This window comes from Danio rerio, chromosome 13, assembly GCF_049306965.1.
Source record: "Danio rerio strain Tuebingen ecotype United States chromosome 13, GRCz12tu, whole genome shotgun sequence".
Classification (NCBI taxonomy): Eukaryota; Metazoa; Chordata; class Actinopteri; order Cypriniformes; family Danionidae; genus Danio; species Danio rerio.
In genome coordinates this window covers 36,004,506-36,020,523 of record NC_133188.1, presented here as the reverse complement: position 1 = coordinate 36,020,523, position 16,018 = coordinate 36,004,506, and the positions used below count along the sequence as shown (strand labels likewise).

Sequence of the window (16,018 nt, the reverse complement as noted above, 5' to 3'; positions counted from 1 at the left end):
GCCCCGGATGTTTTCTTTTCTCTGATTACAAATCCACTTTTAATGCACTTCCAATGGATGAGAATTCCTGTTGGAATTGACCAGGTCAAACTATCCCCCCTATTATTGTTCATATTAAAGTGCTAAGAAACTGAAATGGATGTGCGTTTTCCGACATCTATTAAAAAAGGTGGAACAAACAGCCTGATCCATTTGAGAAGTAACTTATGTATTTAAAACTCTACATGGACTTGCTCCTACCTATTTATCTGAACCTTAAGTTTGTATTAATTATTATATTTATGATACATTTTATTTAAAGCGCCTGTCAAGAAACTCAAGGTCACTGTACAACATATATATATCCACAATTTAATAATTTATTATTATTGTTGTTGTACAACATATATCATTTTAAAATTAACCAACAGTATAAAAATTGAGAAGTTGAAAAAATACAAAGACATGATTCAGTATGTCTTTATATACAGTAATATTTTATAATCGACTCTGGATTAGATTGGAAGCCAGTACAGATCTTGTAAAATGTTGGCTATATGGTGAAAAGGAGTTGTGGTGATGACGCGGGCAGCTGAGTTCTGGACCAGTTGAAGCTTATGGAGGGATTTCTGTGGAAGACCATAAAGGAGAGAATTGCTATTGTATTCCCCCCAAAGAACACTTAGGTTCTCAGCTCAGCTCCTAGTAATTGTTCCCGCTTAAGAGTAAGACAGATCTATGCTCTAAAACTTTGCAACACATTACCATAAAAAAATAAATAAATAAATAAATATATATATATATATATATATATATATATATATATATATATATATATATATATATATATATATATATATATATATATATATGAGCTTTTCCTATATTAAGCAGGGCTTACTTGTAATTTTTTTGTAGGACTTATGTCTGTAAAAAAATGTTTTAATTGTAATTTATTGGAATATATATATATATATATATATATATATATATATATATATATATATATATATATATATATATATATATATATACATAAATAAATGAGCAATATTACATGATTAGCAGTGTGCTATGGCTGTATAGCAGCACTGGTGAGAGGTGTGCGTTGGCCATTAGGGTTAAGAAGGCAACAAAGTCTACAAAATGAAAGGGTAAAAGTGGGTGATTTTTAAATAATGTATTTCACATAGATTGCTGAAGAAGAGGCGAAAAAGAGAACACGACCGCTGCGAGTGAAGAAGCTATATGTGCTCGCTGCCCTGCTGGTGGAGGACTTTCACACGCAGATCAAAAGCTCACAGCAAAGCAAAACCAAAGGCAAGAAATCAGAGGTACTTCGACTGTTCATATACTCATACAGGACTTTCTGTTTCCAACTGCTTTGCACTTGGTCAGTTCCTCTCAATGTGGCAGTCTGCAGCTGTAGCCTGACTCAGAGTCCGACAGCATCATGGGGGCAGGAAATAACTTGTGATGAAGGGCTCATTTACAGCCTAGTGGTGGGTAATTTGTCTGTGTGTGATTTATTTCAGGCTACCAGTGCATTAGCAGGACTGTTAGAGGAAGATGAGTCGTCTTCAGACAGTCGTATCCTGGATGACGCCTGGCGCGGGGCAGAGGCCTATCATTTCTTCCTGCTTGCGCAAAGACAGCTGTACGATGGCAAGGTGGACGCGGCTATGAGGACAGGTGACTTATATAAAGCCTCAATGAACTGCTAAAGCACACATACTTAACTGCGAAAGCTTATGCTGGTTTTAGACTATATGATATGATTTTTGGATGTCAGCCAAATGGCAAGAGATAGTTTGTTAAGAAAGCAGCAATCTGATATTTTTGATGATTCTTATCCACTACAAGATTTATGATCTATTGAAGGTGTTGATTAAGATTTTATCCCAATTTGTGTATATTTAGTTTATTATTGTTGCAAGCATTATGTAATCAGTGGCATATATACTGTACAGTTGAGGTCAGAATTATTAGCCACATTTTTTTTTTCATTTTCCCCTAATTTCTGTTTAACTGAGAAATTTTCTAAACATAATAGCTTTAATAACTCATTTCTAATAACTGACTTCTTTTATCTTCGCTATAATGACAGATAATAATATTTTACTAGATATTTTGCAAGATACTAGTCTTTAGCTTAAATAGCAATTTAAAGGCTTTACTAGGTTAATTAGATTACCTAGGCAAGTTAGCAACCCAGGCTCATTTTGAAAACGTTGTCCTGTGGACGTTTCTGGAGACCGCGAAATACGTCCCGGGAGGTACGTATTTTTGCATTTTTGTTTTCGCAAATCTGTGAGAGGCCGCATTGTGCGCTTTTTTTAGTATCTGAAATGTCTCTTGCTCCCACGCTGTTCTCGCATAAACCCACCAGAGGCCACTGATGACCGACTGAATGATTGACTGGGCGACCGGCCAATCGACTGACCCAACCCCATCTTTCCCTAAACCCAACTAATTTTACCGATTAACCCGCCCACCCACTTACTTCCCTATTTGATGGTTTACAAAAGCTGTCCAGAAAAAGAAAAGCCCCCGTCTGGTTTTTACCACGTTTTCAGATTTTACCACATTCTGACCCTGTTATTCACTCGTTCATTTTAGTTTTTGGATTCTGTTTGAACTCGGTCGTAGTCGTCTCCTCTCTACATCTCAAGTCAGTTGACGTACACGACGAGCTAATGGGACAAACTGGTTGCAGCGGGAAAGCCCTCCACATGAGCGGTCAGTTGGGAAGCGCCAAAAGGAACAGTGTCATACCGCTCCGTAGTGTTCGCTTAAAAAATAAAATGTACCTCCGGCTACATTATTCGCTGTCTCCAGAAATGGCACGGGACTATGTTTTCAGAATGAGCCTGTTTTGCAAGTTAGGGTATCTAGGCAAGTCATTGTATAATAGTGGTTTGTTTTGTAGCCATGTAGGTAAAAAATACATATAGCTTAAGAGGGCTAATAATTATGTCCTTAAAATGTATGTTTTCTTTAAAAATGAAAACTGCTTTTGTTCTAGTTGGAAAAAATAATAATAAGACTTTTTGTGGAAATATATGGCACAACAAAAAAATTATATAATGCTACAAACCTGATTCTTAGCAAATATTTATTAACTGATGCTGATTTCTCTATAGAAATGACAGAAATGGAGGACACACTTTATTTTGATGTTCCGTTTGTTGAATTTTAATTGCATTACATCAACATGCCAACTAATTCTCATTAGATTATAAGTAGACTGTTAGGTTGGGGTTAGGGTTAGTGTAAGTTGACATGTACTTGCAAAGTTTCTTACAGCCAATTAAATGCCTGTTGAAGGCGCAGTATTAACAGGTATTAACTTAAGCAGACTGTCTACTAATACTCAATTGGACCATCAAAATGAAGTGTTACCAAAATGGAAACTCATCATGAACTTTTAGATGCCATCTGTATTTTCTAATGGACTTTAATTTAATTAAAAGCATCTAAGCTACCTCGTGCACAACATAGAAGTCTATCTCTATCTTTATTAAAAACTTGATTTCATAAAACATTTTTTACTATTAACTTTATTAAATATTAGGTTTTATATATATATATATATATATATATATATATATATATATATATATATATATATATATATATATATATATATATGATTATATTCTATTATATTTTTGAATATATGCATGTTCTCCCCGTGTTAGTATGGGTTTTCTCCGGGTTAGGCATGGGCCGGTATAAGATTCTTATGGTATGACATGCGCTATAGTCGGAATGAATAAACAAAATTGTCCGTAGTGTATGAGTGTGAATGAGTGTGTATGGATGTTTCCCAGGGATGGGTTGCAGCTGGAAGGGCATTTGCTGTGTAAAACATATGCTTGATGAGTTGGTGGTTCATTCCGCTGTGGCGACCCCTGATGAATAAAGGGACAGAGCCAAAAGAAAATAAATGAATTAATGCATTTCACTCACTCTTTATATTTTGTTCTCCAGTCTTAAATAGATTTTTAAAAATTTAATTAAGTTTATTTACCTATAAAGCACAAATAAACACAGCAATAGTTGACCACAGTGCTGTAAAACAAGACGAAAGGAAAAGAATAAAAAATAATTAAAATAAACTATAGATACAAAACATAATAATAGATACATAAATTGAACCAAAATCTGTCTAAAATCCCTGTGTACCATATAAACACATTTAGTATTACTACTAATTATTTCTACAGACCGAAGTAATGAACCCCATAGGAATATTACGAGGACTGTGAATGTGTGTGTGTGTGTGAGTATGCATGCATGGTATGTCTGGTCTTGTCTGCAATAAAGTGTTGAACCGCTCACCTGAACAGAGAAAACAAACTCACAGTCAAGTCTTTACAGCATTCGGTTCACATGTACACCCTCGCTAAAGTCAGTTGCTTACACAAAAGTCTAGACAAAACGTTTAAACCACAGCTTACATCATATTCTGGACCACCTGGAAAAGCGGTGTGCATGCATGTGTCTGTGTGGGTCAATGTTTATGTCTTCTGTGCTTTCTTTGTATATTAAAATGTGCTTTTATTGCTTTATTAAAATACAGTGCTCAGCATAAATGAGTTGACCCCTCAAAGATCTCGTTGTAATATTAATACTTTCTATAGGATGTTTTACAATAATATATATGTGCCTATGTGTTAGATTAATCAGTACCAAAGCAAAAACTGGAACTAATCATACAAAAAATAAAAACCTAATATCACAGTCCAAAAGTCAGTACGCCCAAAGAAATATGTTGGTGGAAATAGTATATATCATTTTAATAAACAGGAAAAATCAACAAGAAACAATAAAGAATATTTGCTATGACTAATTTGAGTTTAAATTGGGTTAAACATTTTCTTTTGCTATTTCTATTAGTTGTTAGGTGACCAAACTCTTTTTATTGAATATAACAATTTCATAAATTATAATCAATATAACTGTTAATAAAACAATTTTGTTTTAAAAGCACCGGAAATAATTGGCAATATTCACTGAGAAATTGATAAAAAAATATTAATTTATTAAATATTCAGCATATACGGTATACAGAACACATCATGTTTTTCTTGAGAATAATATTTCTAAAGGAGCTGGTGACAGTGAATTGAACAAGATTTTGGTAAAAACCCAAACAATACAAAGATAAAAAAAAGAAGAAAAAAAAATTGGAAAATGAGTTATGTGAAATAGCTATGAAATGACACAAGGAGAAAGTACTGAACTACTGAAACGTATTTAATATAAAAAAATATATAAAAGGCTTTTTTAATGATAGTAGCTTAAAGATATATGTAGAGAATGAAGTCACATGAGTTCTTTTGGTCTCATCTATCAAATCTGATCTTTATTTTCTATTGGATTCAAGTCAGGTGATTGGCTGGGCCATTCTATAGCTTGATCTTCTTTCCTTGAAAGCATTTGAGAATTTCCTTGTCTGTGTTTTGGATCATTGTCTTGCTGAAATGTCCACCCTGGTTTCATCTTCATCATCCTGCTAATGTAGACGTTGGACTGAAGCAGCGAATATTCATATACAATGACGAAGAGCAGATAATTGCTGAAGAACTACTGAGAGATTTCAGCTGCTGTCTGGGCTTTCCATGCCCTTTTACACCTCCCTTTCTTCAGATGTTCAATACTTTTTCCCTGTGTCATTTCATTTTATTGCACAACTTCATTTGTAAACTAATTAGATTTGTTTTCTTTGCATATATAGATTTTTGTGCATGCTATCAACATCCGAAGAAAATTTCAAAGTCAACAACACCTTTATAAATATGTTTTCTGAGAAAAATGGTGACGTTTTCAATACTAATTTTCCCCGCTGTTTATAGTTGGGCATGTACTGCAAATAATTGTCTGATTGTAAATTATTTTCATGTTATGACAGATAACCAATAGATTGCTTATACTGAAATCTTAAAATTATTGTTTAATCGCTACAAAACTGTAGAGTCATCATAGCATCATAATGCACTTAAATTGATAAAACAGTGTTATTAGATTATCCTTAAAAAGATTAGCATTTGGTGTGCTTTAAATGCTTAATCATTGTTTCTCAAGTGTACAGCAGTGCAGTAATGACTTATTTCTCTATTCCTAGCTCTCCATCTCCGTGATTATGAGGACATTATCCCTGCTGTGGAGATTTACTCTCTGTTAGCCATCTGCTCTTCTGCCAACGGCGCGTTTGGTACGTGCTCACGCGCCTTCATTAAGCTGGAGTCTCTGGAAACACTGACTCCAGATCAGAGGCAGCTTTATGAAGACCTGGCCTTGGAGATCTTCACCAAACACAGTCCCAGAGACACCCGGCAAAGCCAGCGAGACAGCCTTACTGAAGGGTAAGACAGGGGTGCATAGACCAGATGTGCTGCATAACTGTACAACCACTGGAAACATTAACAGTTACTGAGGCGGATCTTCTGTTGCGGCTGTGAGGTCACAGTGACGCGAGTGTAAAATAGTGTGAGATTAGTGGCGTGTGAATTACGAAGTGTATGACGTAGACGGATATTACTGTGGGTGTGTCTGGTTTACATTTCCAGACCATTTCAATCATTACGTCAGTGTGCTGTAGTAAAACAGTGGGATGGTTAGTTATTGTCTGCTACTGTTAAAACATTTGGATAGGAGAGGTTCTAGACCAGAGTAACTGGGGGACCGGGCAGGGGCCACTTGTACCTTTAGGGGGCACACTTTAACATATATCACAGATTACTTAAACAGTTGTTCAAAGTCATTTTTTTCATGCATCACTCTGCAGTCTTTATGAACAAGCTAATTAAATAAGTAAATGTATTTGACAAGTAACTTTGTATTGTAGTAGGATAACACATTTTTGCACCTGTAAACTTTAACAGATACAGATGAAGTTATTTTTTTTTTGTTTTTTTGCCCTACCATTAATTAAAAATATTATTTCCCAGATGATCTTTAACAAACCAAGAAAAATATCAGTGTTTCCTATAAAACAAAAATAATTCTTCTAGAGTCCTTATAAGTCTTATTTCTTATAGTTTTTCTTCAATAAAAAGTTTTTAATAAAAAAAAACAAAACATTTTTTTAAGGTTAATTTTATTATCCTCCTTAGGATTTTTTTTAAAGTCTACACAATAAACCAGTTATACAATAACTTGACTAATTATTCTAACTTTCCTAGTTAACATAACCTAATTAAGTTACTTTATTATGAATACAAATACAGTTGCAATCAGAATTATCAACCCCCCTGAATTATTAGACCCCCTGTTTATTTTTCCCCCAATTTTTGTTTCAGAGATTGAAGATTGTTTTTAACAAATTTCTAAACAGAATAGTTTTAATAACCTATCTCTAATAACTGATTTATTTTAACTTTGCCATGATGACAATAAATAATATTTTACTAGATATTTTTCAAGACACAGCTCAAAGTGACATCTAAATGCTTAACTAGGTTAAATAGGTTAACTAGGCAGTTTTGGATAATTAGGGAAGTTATTGTATAATGATGGTCTGTTTTGTAGACTATCGAAAAAATATAGCCTAAAGGGGCTAATAATTTTGATCTTAAAATGTTTTTTTTTTTTAATTAAAAACTGCCTTTATTCTAGCTGAAATAAAACAAATAAGACTTTCTTGAGAAGAAAACATATTATCAGACATACTGTGAAAATTTCCTTGCTCTGTTAAACATAATTTGGGAAATATTAAAAAAGAAACAAAAATTCAAAGGGGGGCTAATAATTCTGATTGCAACTGTATTTTGCAAAATAACTAGTCAAATATTATGCTTTAACTGTCACCATGGGAAAGACAAAAAAGTAGTTATTAGAAATGAGTTCATCTATTATGTTTAAAAATGTGTTTGAAGACTCGTGCTTTATATGACAACTGAAAACAAAAATAAATGAAGGCAAAACTTTATGAGTTGAATATTACTTTTACATGAGCGTGACTGAAAACTGAATTTTATCAGCGTGTTACATCTGTTCTGCGGTACTTGCCGACTGTTTGTAAATTCAAGACTGCATTTCCTAACGTAAAACTGTGTACACTCAATTTCTGATTAATAATAGTCTATGCATAGCTGAGGACTTCCTTTGTTAAAAGTTTTAAAATCGCTATTGAAAACAAGTCTAATATAATCAACAGAGGACATTTTGATAGTTCTTCATAACATGGACATGACTGAAGTTGAACCTTTCTTTACCTGTGTCAATTTGTGGCTTAATTTCTGACGAATCTGGGAAACTGATGCGCGCAGCACCGTCATTGACTAAAGTCAAGAAAAAGGAGAGAGAGTTAGTGCACATGACACAGAGAGTGCGAGTAAGGCCTTAGTTATATCTCCACAGTCTACCACTGATGGCTGATCTCGCTTCTCCATGGCGTTTTAGTTGTGACAAAAATTCATGCCTAAAGTTAGGCCTGAGGGTGCGCAAAGCTTGTTGACACGAGGGCATCCCCCTCAGTCTTCAGATCACATAATCCTTAGGAAATCAGTCTAATATGCTATTTTCTTGTAATTGTTTTTTATTATTTTCATTGTTAAAAAATATGTTAATTATGATATTTTTAAGTATTTTTTGATTTACAGTTAATTTTAAAGCATCATATTTTTTTTCATTTTATTTTAGTGATTTAATTATTTGCAATGTTAAATCTTATAAAGAAAGGAACCAACACTCATCACACAAATTTTCATGATAAAATTTTCTATGAATTACATCTAAATGCCATGTTTTACTTGTGTTTATGTTTACGACAAATCTTTTGTTCTTATTTTAGCTGTGTTTGATTCACAACAGAGTAATAATTCAAAATAATTATTTATTTTATTTATATTTACCCTTTACTGGGTTAAAATTCGGCCTAAATAATTCATAATGATTAATATAATTATTATTTTATTAATTAATTTATAATTTAAAATAATTTAATTAATTAATAATTAATAATGATTAATTATTTAGTGATTTAGTCATAACATGCTACTTGAAGACTCAGTTCATGCAAAAATTTAAATTCTGTTATTAAGTGCTCACTCTTGTTACATTCTAAACCGCTCATCATCGTAATACAAATAAAGATATTTTAGATGAAATCTGAGAGCTCCCTCAGGATGATCGACGGTCTCAGTTGATTGGAGCAACATGAGAGTGAGCAATAAATAAAGGAGTTTTCATTTTTGGGTGAACTAATCCTTTCAACCACCAGTTAAGAATAAGCACAAAACATATACTGTAAGTGAATATGCAAAATAACTCTTAGATATGTTAAACTAATATGCATTGTGTCTTGATGAGTGACTTTTTCTTTATTTGTCTTTTACTCTCTCTATATATCTCTTTCTCAGGCCAGAGGGCAAGTTGCCTACCTGTATAGTCACTGGAAGAGTGATTTCAGAGTACCAGTTCTGGATGTGCAGTGTGTGTAAACACTGTGCTCTGGAGCAGGAGATCACACAACAAAACTTCTGTCCCCTCTGTCACTCCACAGTGGGATAATATTTTCCAGTGGCATTCCCAATCTCAGCCCTCGCTCCATCAAATGTCAGTCTTTTTTATGTACTTTAGGATAAAAACTCTGCCTTTGGGTTAAAAGGGATAAAATGTTATTTGGATGGTCAAACAAATGAACATATTTTTATACTTTTCATTTCCTTTCAACAGCCTTTTCATATATTTATGTATGTAATAAAATGTATGTATGCATTTACTTGACATAATATTAAACAGTTCTTTTCAGCTGAAAATCATTTGTGAAGTAAATTCATTCATCTCTATTTGACAGTTTTCTAAACATTGTTTACCTGTTTGCAAAGTTTAACATTAATTACTTGGATAATGTAATGTTGTGTGTGTATCTTGTTATTTCCGCCAACAACAGAACAATTATACAACGGAACAATTTGCTTTACAATCTAAAATACATTTTCCACATTTATGAATGATGTAAGAAAATACATTTTATCTTTCAGACTTTCTGGTTCACTTGTGTCAGTCCTTTTGACTTTAAGTGGAGTATTTACACAATTTTATGAACCTGTCGAGAGAGATTCTGACATTTTTATATTCATAAGTTAATATTATTAATAATCGTGTCGTATGGCACGCAATGCTGTCCTCTACAGGCGGTTTCGAGGGCTAACGCTTCTGACAGAATGTTTTGTTACTTGTTAAATAGACCTGTATTTATAGGTTTTTCTCAAACGCCATTCTCTTTATTGCACTACAACGCTAGTAGTTGTTTTTCCTTTTTACGTAAGTAGCCTAATTTGGTATTAACAAACATAATAACACATTTTAAACCCGAGTTAGCATTACAGTGGCGTCTGCATGTGCTGTTTCCGCCCTCTAGAGGGCGTTGTCAGTCAATTCCTCTCTGCACGTGCCACAGGTGCTGCTCGAGGGAAAGAAGCACCTGCTTTAGCTGAGAAAAAAGTGCACGCATTGACAACTCGCTGTTTTAAGGTACACTTACTTCACACAATCTTTAAAGTTACTAAATATATTGTTGATGTTATTATTTTTGTCTGTAAAAATGTTTCAAAATATCATTACACATTTCTTGCTAATAAAACGAGAGCGATTTTACCTCAAACTTTTATTTTCACAACATTCAGCCGCCCTCTGTAGCTTTTCTCAGCAGTAACTCAGGGGATCTTTAATCTCAGTCTTTTATTAGTTTTCTAATCCTTTAACTGCCCTTCACGGGTGGTCGGAGTATCTGTACCCCTGCTTTCATCCTTCTGCCCTCTTATTATATTGTCTCTCTATCTTTGTCCCTCTCGTTTCACCTCTGACGCTTCAGGGGGAAAAGCCGCACCGTGGAGCTTGAGAGGCACGTCCTCAAACGCAAAGCGCAAGCGCGCACCAGTTGCCACGGGCCAGTGACGCACGGACGCGCAGCTGCCCCGAGGCAGAGCGAGTGCATTAGCGGCACACTTTGTGCCAAGTGTCCCACCCGATACAGTGCGCAGTGGGACATGGGGCAAATACTGCGAACGAGCGCACACCGGACTCGGCTTTATCAAGGAAGGCGCTGGAGGATGGCGATATCCACACCGAATGTCTTTGCAGTGCACTGATGCCATCACAAATTAAGGAGGTAAATGTGATATTTCTTCCATCTAGTTTGAAATGCACGATGTTGTTGTTGAACTTAACTTTGGTGCTGTCCTTGGTGCTGGAGTTCGACGAGACAGAGCGCACACGCTATTAGCCACAGCTTACCACGTCTTCAAGAAACTTTTGAACAAATACGTGATTCAGACATTTGATTGTTTACTATTGTGAGGTTGCTCTTCTAAAACTATTTCTTCTTTACGTTTTGTTGAATTACTTTTTTTCTGTACATCATGAGGTCCATAACTGAACCACGCAGAAAATATGAAGTTCATAATGTAATTCTAAATGAACTATAAATGTGCATTAAATAAGTGAATGACATGCAGAAGCAACATTTAAATGTATGCTCTAATAATATAATTTATATCATTTCACTCTTTGTAGATGCTTTTATTCATACTGAAACCCTTTAATCGTGAAGTGTTTTATTAAGAACTAAAATACTTTGAATTCAGGTTTATTTTGTTCAACTTATATAGTTTGTATTGAAAAATCTTATAGTGCTCAGCATACCTGAGTACACCCCATTTTAAAAATGAGTATTTTTATCAATTTCTCTGTGAAACAAAACGCATTTATCAAACATGTATATTTATTCAAATATTATTTTAGTCACAGAACATATGTAGAAATTAAAAGATAATACAAATAAATTCAAGCAAAATATTGCAAAAATGTAAACTATATATATATATATATATATATATATATATAATTTTTTTTTTTTTTGCTTCTCTTTATTTGTCCTATTTTTAAATGGGTATTTAATATTTTTCTATAACATATAAATTTAAGTGTTCAAGTTTTTGGATCGTTATCTTAAGTTATTTTGTTAGACAAGCTCCAGATTTGGCATCAGTACTGACTAATGTAATGTATATGCAAAAATATTATATTGTAGAGCTTCCTGTTAAAAATTCAAATTTAACAGAGAGATTTGTGAGGGGTGTACTTGTATATGCTGAGCACTGTATGTTATTTCACTCAAACTGATGTTGGCAATATATTGATAAATAATGATAATAAAGGGCCCACATTTTTATAAGAATACAAAGGGCGTCAATTTCTCTAGTGGTCTCAGACTTTTAGAACCCAGTGTGAAAGTTTCATCATTTCAGAACAAGAATTACCATTTTCTAACCCTTACAAAATCACAGCATGTCAAACTGCAATCACAACTGTCATGACTTCACTGAATGTCTTGAATTTCAGACCTGATTTTGAAGCTGAAGTGCCCTACAGTGCTGGAAAAGAAAGTCAGAGTTAGTGTTAAAATGCTCATAATGATCACTGAGGTTTTGTTTACGACACTGTACAAATCAATATCCATTAGAAGCTATAAAGGCTGATTTAGGCTCTAGAATGCTTTTATCCCATCACAGTTGTTACAGTTAGATGCAGAATATAATAGATTAGCTGTCTGTCTGTCTGTCTGCATATTCAAATCTGATTAAGTTTTTGTCTGGTCAGTCATGCAATTGAAGACGTAATAAAGATGTTTTTTTTTCAATGGCAACAGGTCAGCTTTTAAAGTCCTTAAAGTGCTAATCAGACTTCTCATTTTCCTTCATTGTAGGCATGGAGCCATAGCTGATCACTCACATTCTCTCTCTCCAAACCTGCTTAGCCCAACAGTCCCAATTACTCCTTCATGTTCTGGCATCCATCATGGTGTACGGGCAGTTCCTGCACCGCCGAGGCCCCGAGGAGAGCTTCATCAACCTCAACGTCGGTGGTTTTAAGCAGCAAGTGGAACGGGTGGTCCTCCAACGCTTCCCCCACACACGACTGGCCCGGCTGCTCTACTGCAGCTCAGAGGCCGCTATTCTCCAGCTTTGTGATGACTACGCTGCAGCGGACCGAGAGTATTACTTCGACCGCAATCCATGCTTTTTCCGCTACGTGCTGAACTTTTATCATACCGGAAAGATCCACTTGATGGAGGAGCTGTGTGTGTTTAGCTTTAGCCAGGAGTTGGAATACTGGGGTATCAAGGAGCTTCACCTGGACACTTGCTGCAGCAACCGATTTCAGGAACAGAAAGAGAACATGGGAGATCCCGACTGGGGGAATGAGGATGACCCTCAGAACCAGCTGCAGGACAGCTTAGACTCATCCATGGAGGAACTGTCAGCATTTGACAAAGACTTGGAAAAGTTTGAGGGCACCTGGTGCGCAGAAAAACGCAAGGAGCTCTGGTTGCGGCTGGAAAACCCTGGATACTCACGCTCTGCGAAAATTCTGGCGGTGTTTTCGCTGAGTGTTGTACTGATAAGCATCATCGCCATGTGCATCCATAGCATGCCTGAATTCCACCAGAAGGACGCCAATGAGAAAGAGGTGGAGAACCCGGTGTTGGATGTGTTTGAGACTTTTTGCGTTCTCTGGTTCTCCCTCGAATTCATTGTACGATTAGTTGTCACACCGTGCTTGCGCAAATTTATATGCAATGCATTAAACATGATTGACTTTGCTTCTATCGTTCCATTTTATGCCACGCTGGCATTTGAAAAAGTGGATCCTGAGGAAAGCGAGGAGCTTGAGAATGTGGGAAGGGTGGTGCAGATCCTGCGTCTCATGCGTATCTTTCGCATCCTCAAACTTGCCCGCCATTCAGTCGGGTTGCGTTCTCTTGGTGCGACTCTCCGACACAGCTATCACGAGGTCGGACTCCTCATCCTCTTCCTCTCCGTGGGAATCTCCATTTTTTCAGTTCTTATTTATTTTGTGGAGAGGGAGGACCACGAGTCGGAACTGCAGACTATACCGGTGGGCTGGTGGTGGGCGACGATAAGCATGACCACAGTGGGATACGGTGACACGTATCCAGTCACGCTTCCTGGGAAGCTCATCGGCACATTGTGCATCATTTGCGGCCTGCTTGTAGTCGCCCTTCCTATCTCCATCATCTTTAACAAGTTCTCCAAATACTACCAGAGACAGAAAGCCCTGGTGGAGTCTGACCAGCTCCAGACAGAGGACGAAAAACAGCCAGATCTCAGCATGCCTTTTCTTCATATAGCAGACCTCTACAGCCAAAAGATGAACTCTCTGGCGCACAGCGCATCCTCCAGGAGTAGCGAAGGAGACGCCACTGATGCTTCCAGTATTGCTGATGTTGAATTCGTCTGCTCTGCTGGACAGCCAAAAGCCAACAATGTGACGTAAACCTGAAGATGCACAACCTCAAATAAAGGAACAAGAATCTGCAGCACATATCGAGGAAACCATAAGACTCTTGTTTCTTACTGAGTGACTCCTGGACCTTTAATCGGCAGCACTTTTTCTCTTTAGTTCTCAGGGTGAAAAATGTCTCAAGCTTTCTGTTATTTTTATGAATCAAAACCTGTTATGGAAACCATCTTAAAGGGAGAGTCCACCCAAACCCGATGATTCTGTCATCATTTGCTCACTTTCCGCTTGTTCCAAACCCGTTTGAGTTCTGTTAATCGCAAAATAATAAATTTTTGAAGAAAGTTTAAAACCTTTAGCCATTGACTTGCATAGTATTGTTTTCCTACTATTAATGTCAATGGCTACCAGATCACTACCACTACACTGTAAAACCCAGCAGTCAACTTTATCAAATAAAATGAGTGTAGTTAACTCAAAATTGACTGAAAGCTAATTCTACTCATTTAAAAAAAGTTTTGAACTCGGTGTGGAAGGTAATGAGTTAATTAAATACCTCATTACTTCAACTTAAATGGAGTAAGTTCACAGTACTTATATAGATCAGTTTTTTTAACTCAAATAGTTTGTAGCAATCGGTTTCCTCGAGTGATTTAAGTTTCTTTAACTTATTGGGTTTTACAGTTCTCAGTTGGCTTGAGTTCTCTTTATTTATTGGGTTTTACTTTACTCAAATTGCTTCGTTTACTCAAATGGATTAAGTTTACAGTACTCATTAGTTATAGTTTTTGAACTGAAATGGCTTGTTGCAATCGGTTTCCTCAAAAGGTTTGAGTTACCTTAACTTTTTGGGTTTACAGTGTATGAACATTCCTCAAAATGAATCTCATAAAGGCTTGAAACCATTGAAAGTGAGTAAACGGTGAGTTATTTGTCATTTTGGGGTTAACTATCCCTTTAACAACAGGCCAGTGCTAGCAGTAATGTAAATGTACAAGAGCTAATAGCACTGATTGACAGGTGTTTTTTTTAATCCTTTAGACAAGCTGTTCATTTAATTAAGTCTTTTTGCAGTGCCTGTGGGGAAAAGAACTATGCGTAAATGTTTTATAGACAATGACAGCATCTAAAATGCTGGACTTCAGATGGCATGTTGGTGTACTCCATCCTCCCTAATGTGTCCATCAGAGAGGGGAGGATGGAAAGATTGCATGCATATTTCAACGAGAGGGACGAGAGGCCGCAAGAGAAAGAAGGAGATGAAAAAAGCAGGGAAGACATGTTCCCGTTAAATAAAAGTGTTGATGTACAGCATATTTGAGTCTCTGCTCTTTATTATGCAGTCACTGCATGGGTCTGGAAAGATATCTTAAAAGTATAATCCACACAGAAATTACATCAGGCTGCAAAAATGAATTTAAAGGGACAGTTCACCTTGATATTTTAATTTGCTATTAATTTACTCATCCTCAGGCCATTTAAACCATCCTTTTTTATTCTTTAGAACATTAAGGAAGATTTGTAGCTGAAACTGTGGTCCTTTGTGATTTATGAAAGTCAACTTAGTAGCTACTGGCTCTTTGAGACTAAATTAAATTAATACCTGTGACTTTTGCTCATACATTGAGGTCTTACAGAGTGCAGAAGATTGTTATTTTTTTTTACAACATTATTACTTTAATTCATAGCCTTTGTCAATAGTCATAGATCATTGTATAATGATGCAAGCTCAGGACTGTTTGCAGAGGCTGTGGATTAATGTAAC

The 16,018-nt window shown here is 35.7% G+C and overlaps 2 protein-coding genes across 5 annotated transcripts in view; both read left to right on the top strand.

Moving 5' to 3' along the window:
• The window catches only part of wdr35 (WD repeat domain 35), a 48,074-nt gene extending 38,328 nt beyond the window's left edge, over positions 1-9,746 (top strand). For both annotated transcript variants that reach the window (NM_001145589.1, XM_021480623.3), the window contains 4 exons: positions 1,173-1,313; positions 1,515-1,671; positions 6,110-6,350; positions 9,348-9,746. In NM_001145589.1, coding sequence (NP_001139061.1) covers positions 1,173-1,313; positions 1,515-1,671; positions 6,110-6,350; positions 9,348-9,498 — 690 coding nt within the window. In that variant the 3' untranslated portion in view covers positions 9,499-9,746. The remainder of the gene's footprint in view (positions 1-1,172; positions 1,314-1,514; positions 1,672-6,109; positions 6,351-9,347) is intronic.
• A 605-nt stretch (positions 9,747-10,351) lies between these two features.
• Positions 10,352-15,567, top strand: kcns3a (potassium voltage-gated channel, delayed-rectifier, subfamily S, member 3a). Of its 3 annotated transcripts, none has more exons than XM_005156868.6 (3): positions 10,352-10,464; positions 10,805-11,101; positions 12,698-15,567. In XM_005156868.6, the coding sequence occupies exon 3, from the start codon at positions 12,790-12,792 to the stop codon at positions 14,287-14,289; it is 1,500 nt and encodes a 499-aa protein (XP_005156925.1). In that variant the 5' UTR covers positions 10,352-10,464; positions 10,805-11,101; positions 12,698-12,789; the 3' UTR covers positions 14,290-15,567.
• The last annotated feature ends 451 nt before the right edge of the window (positions 15,568-16,018 follow it).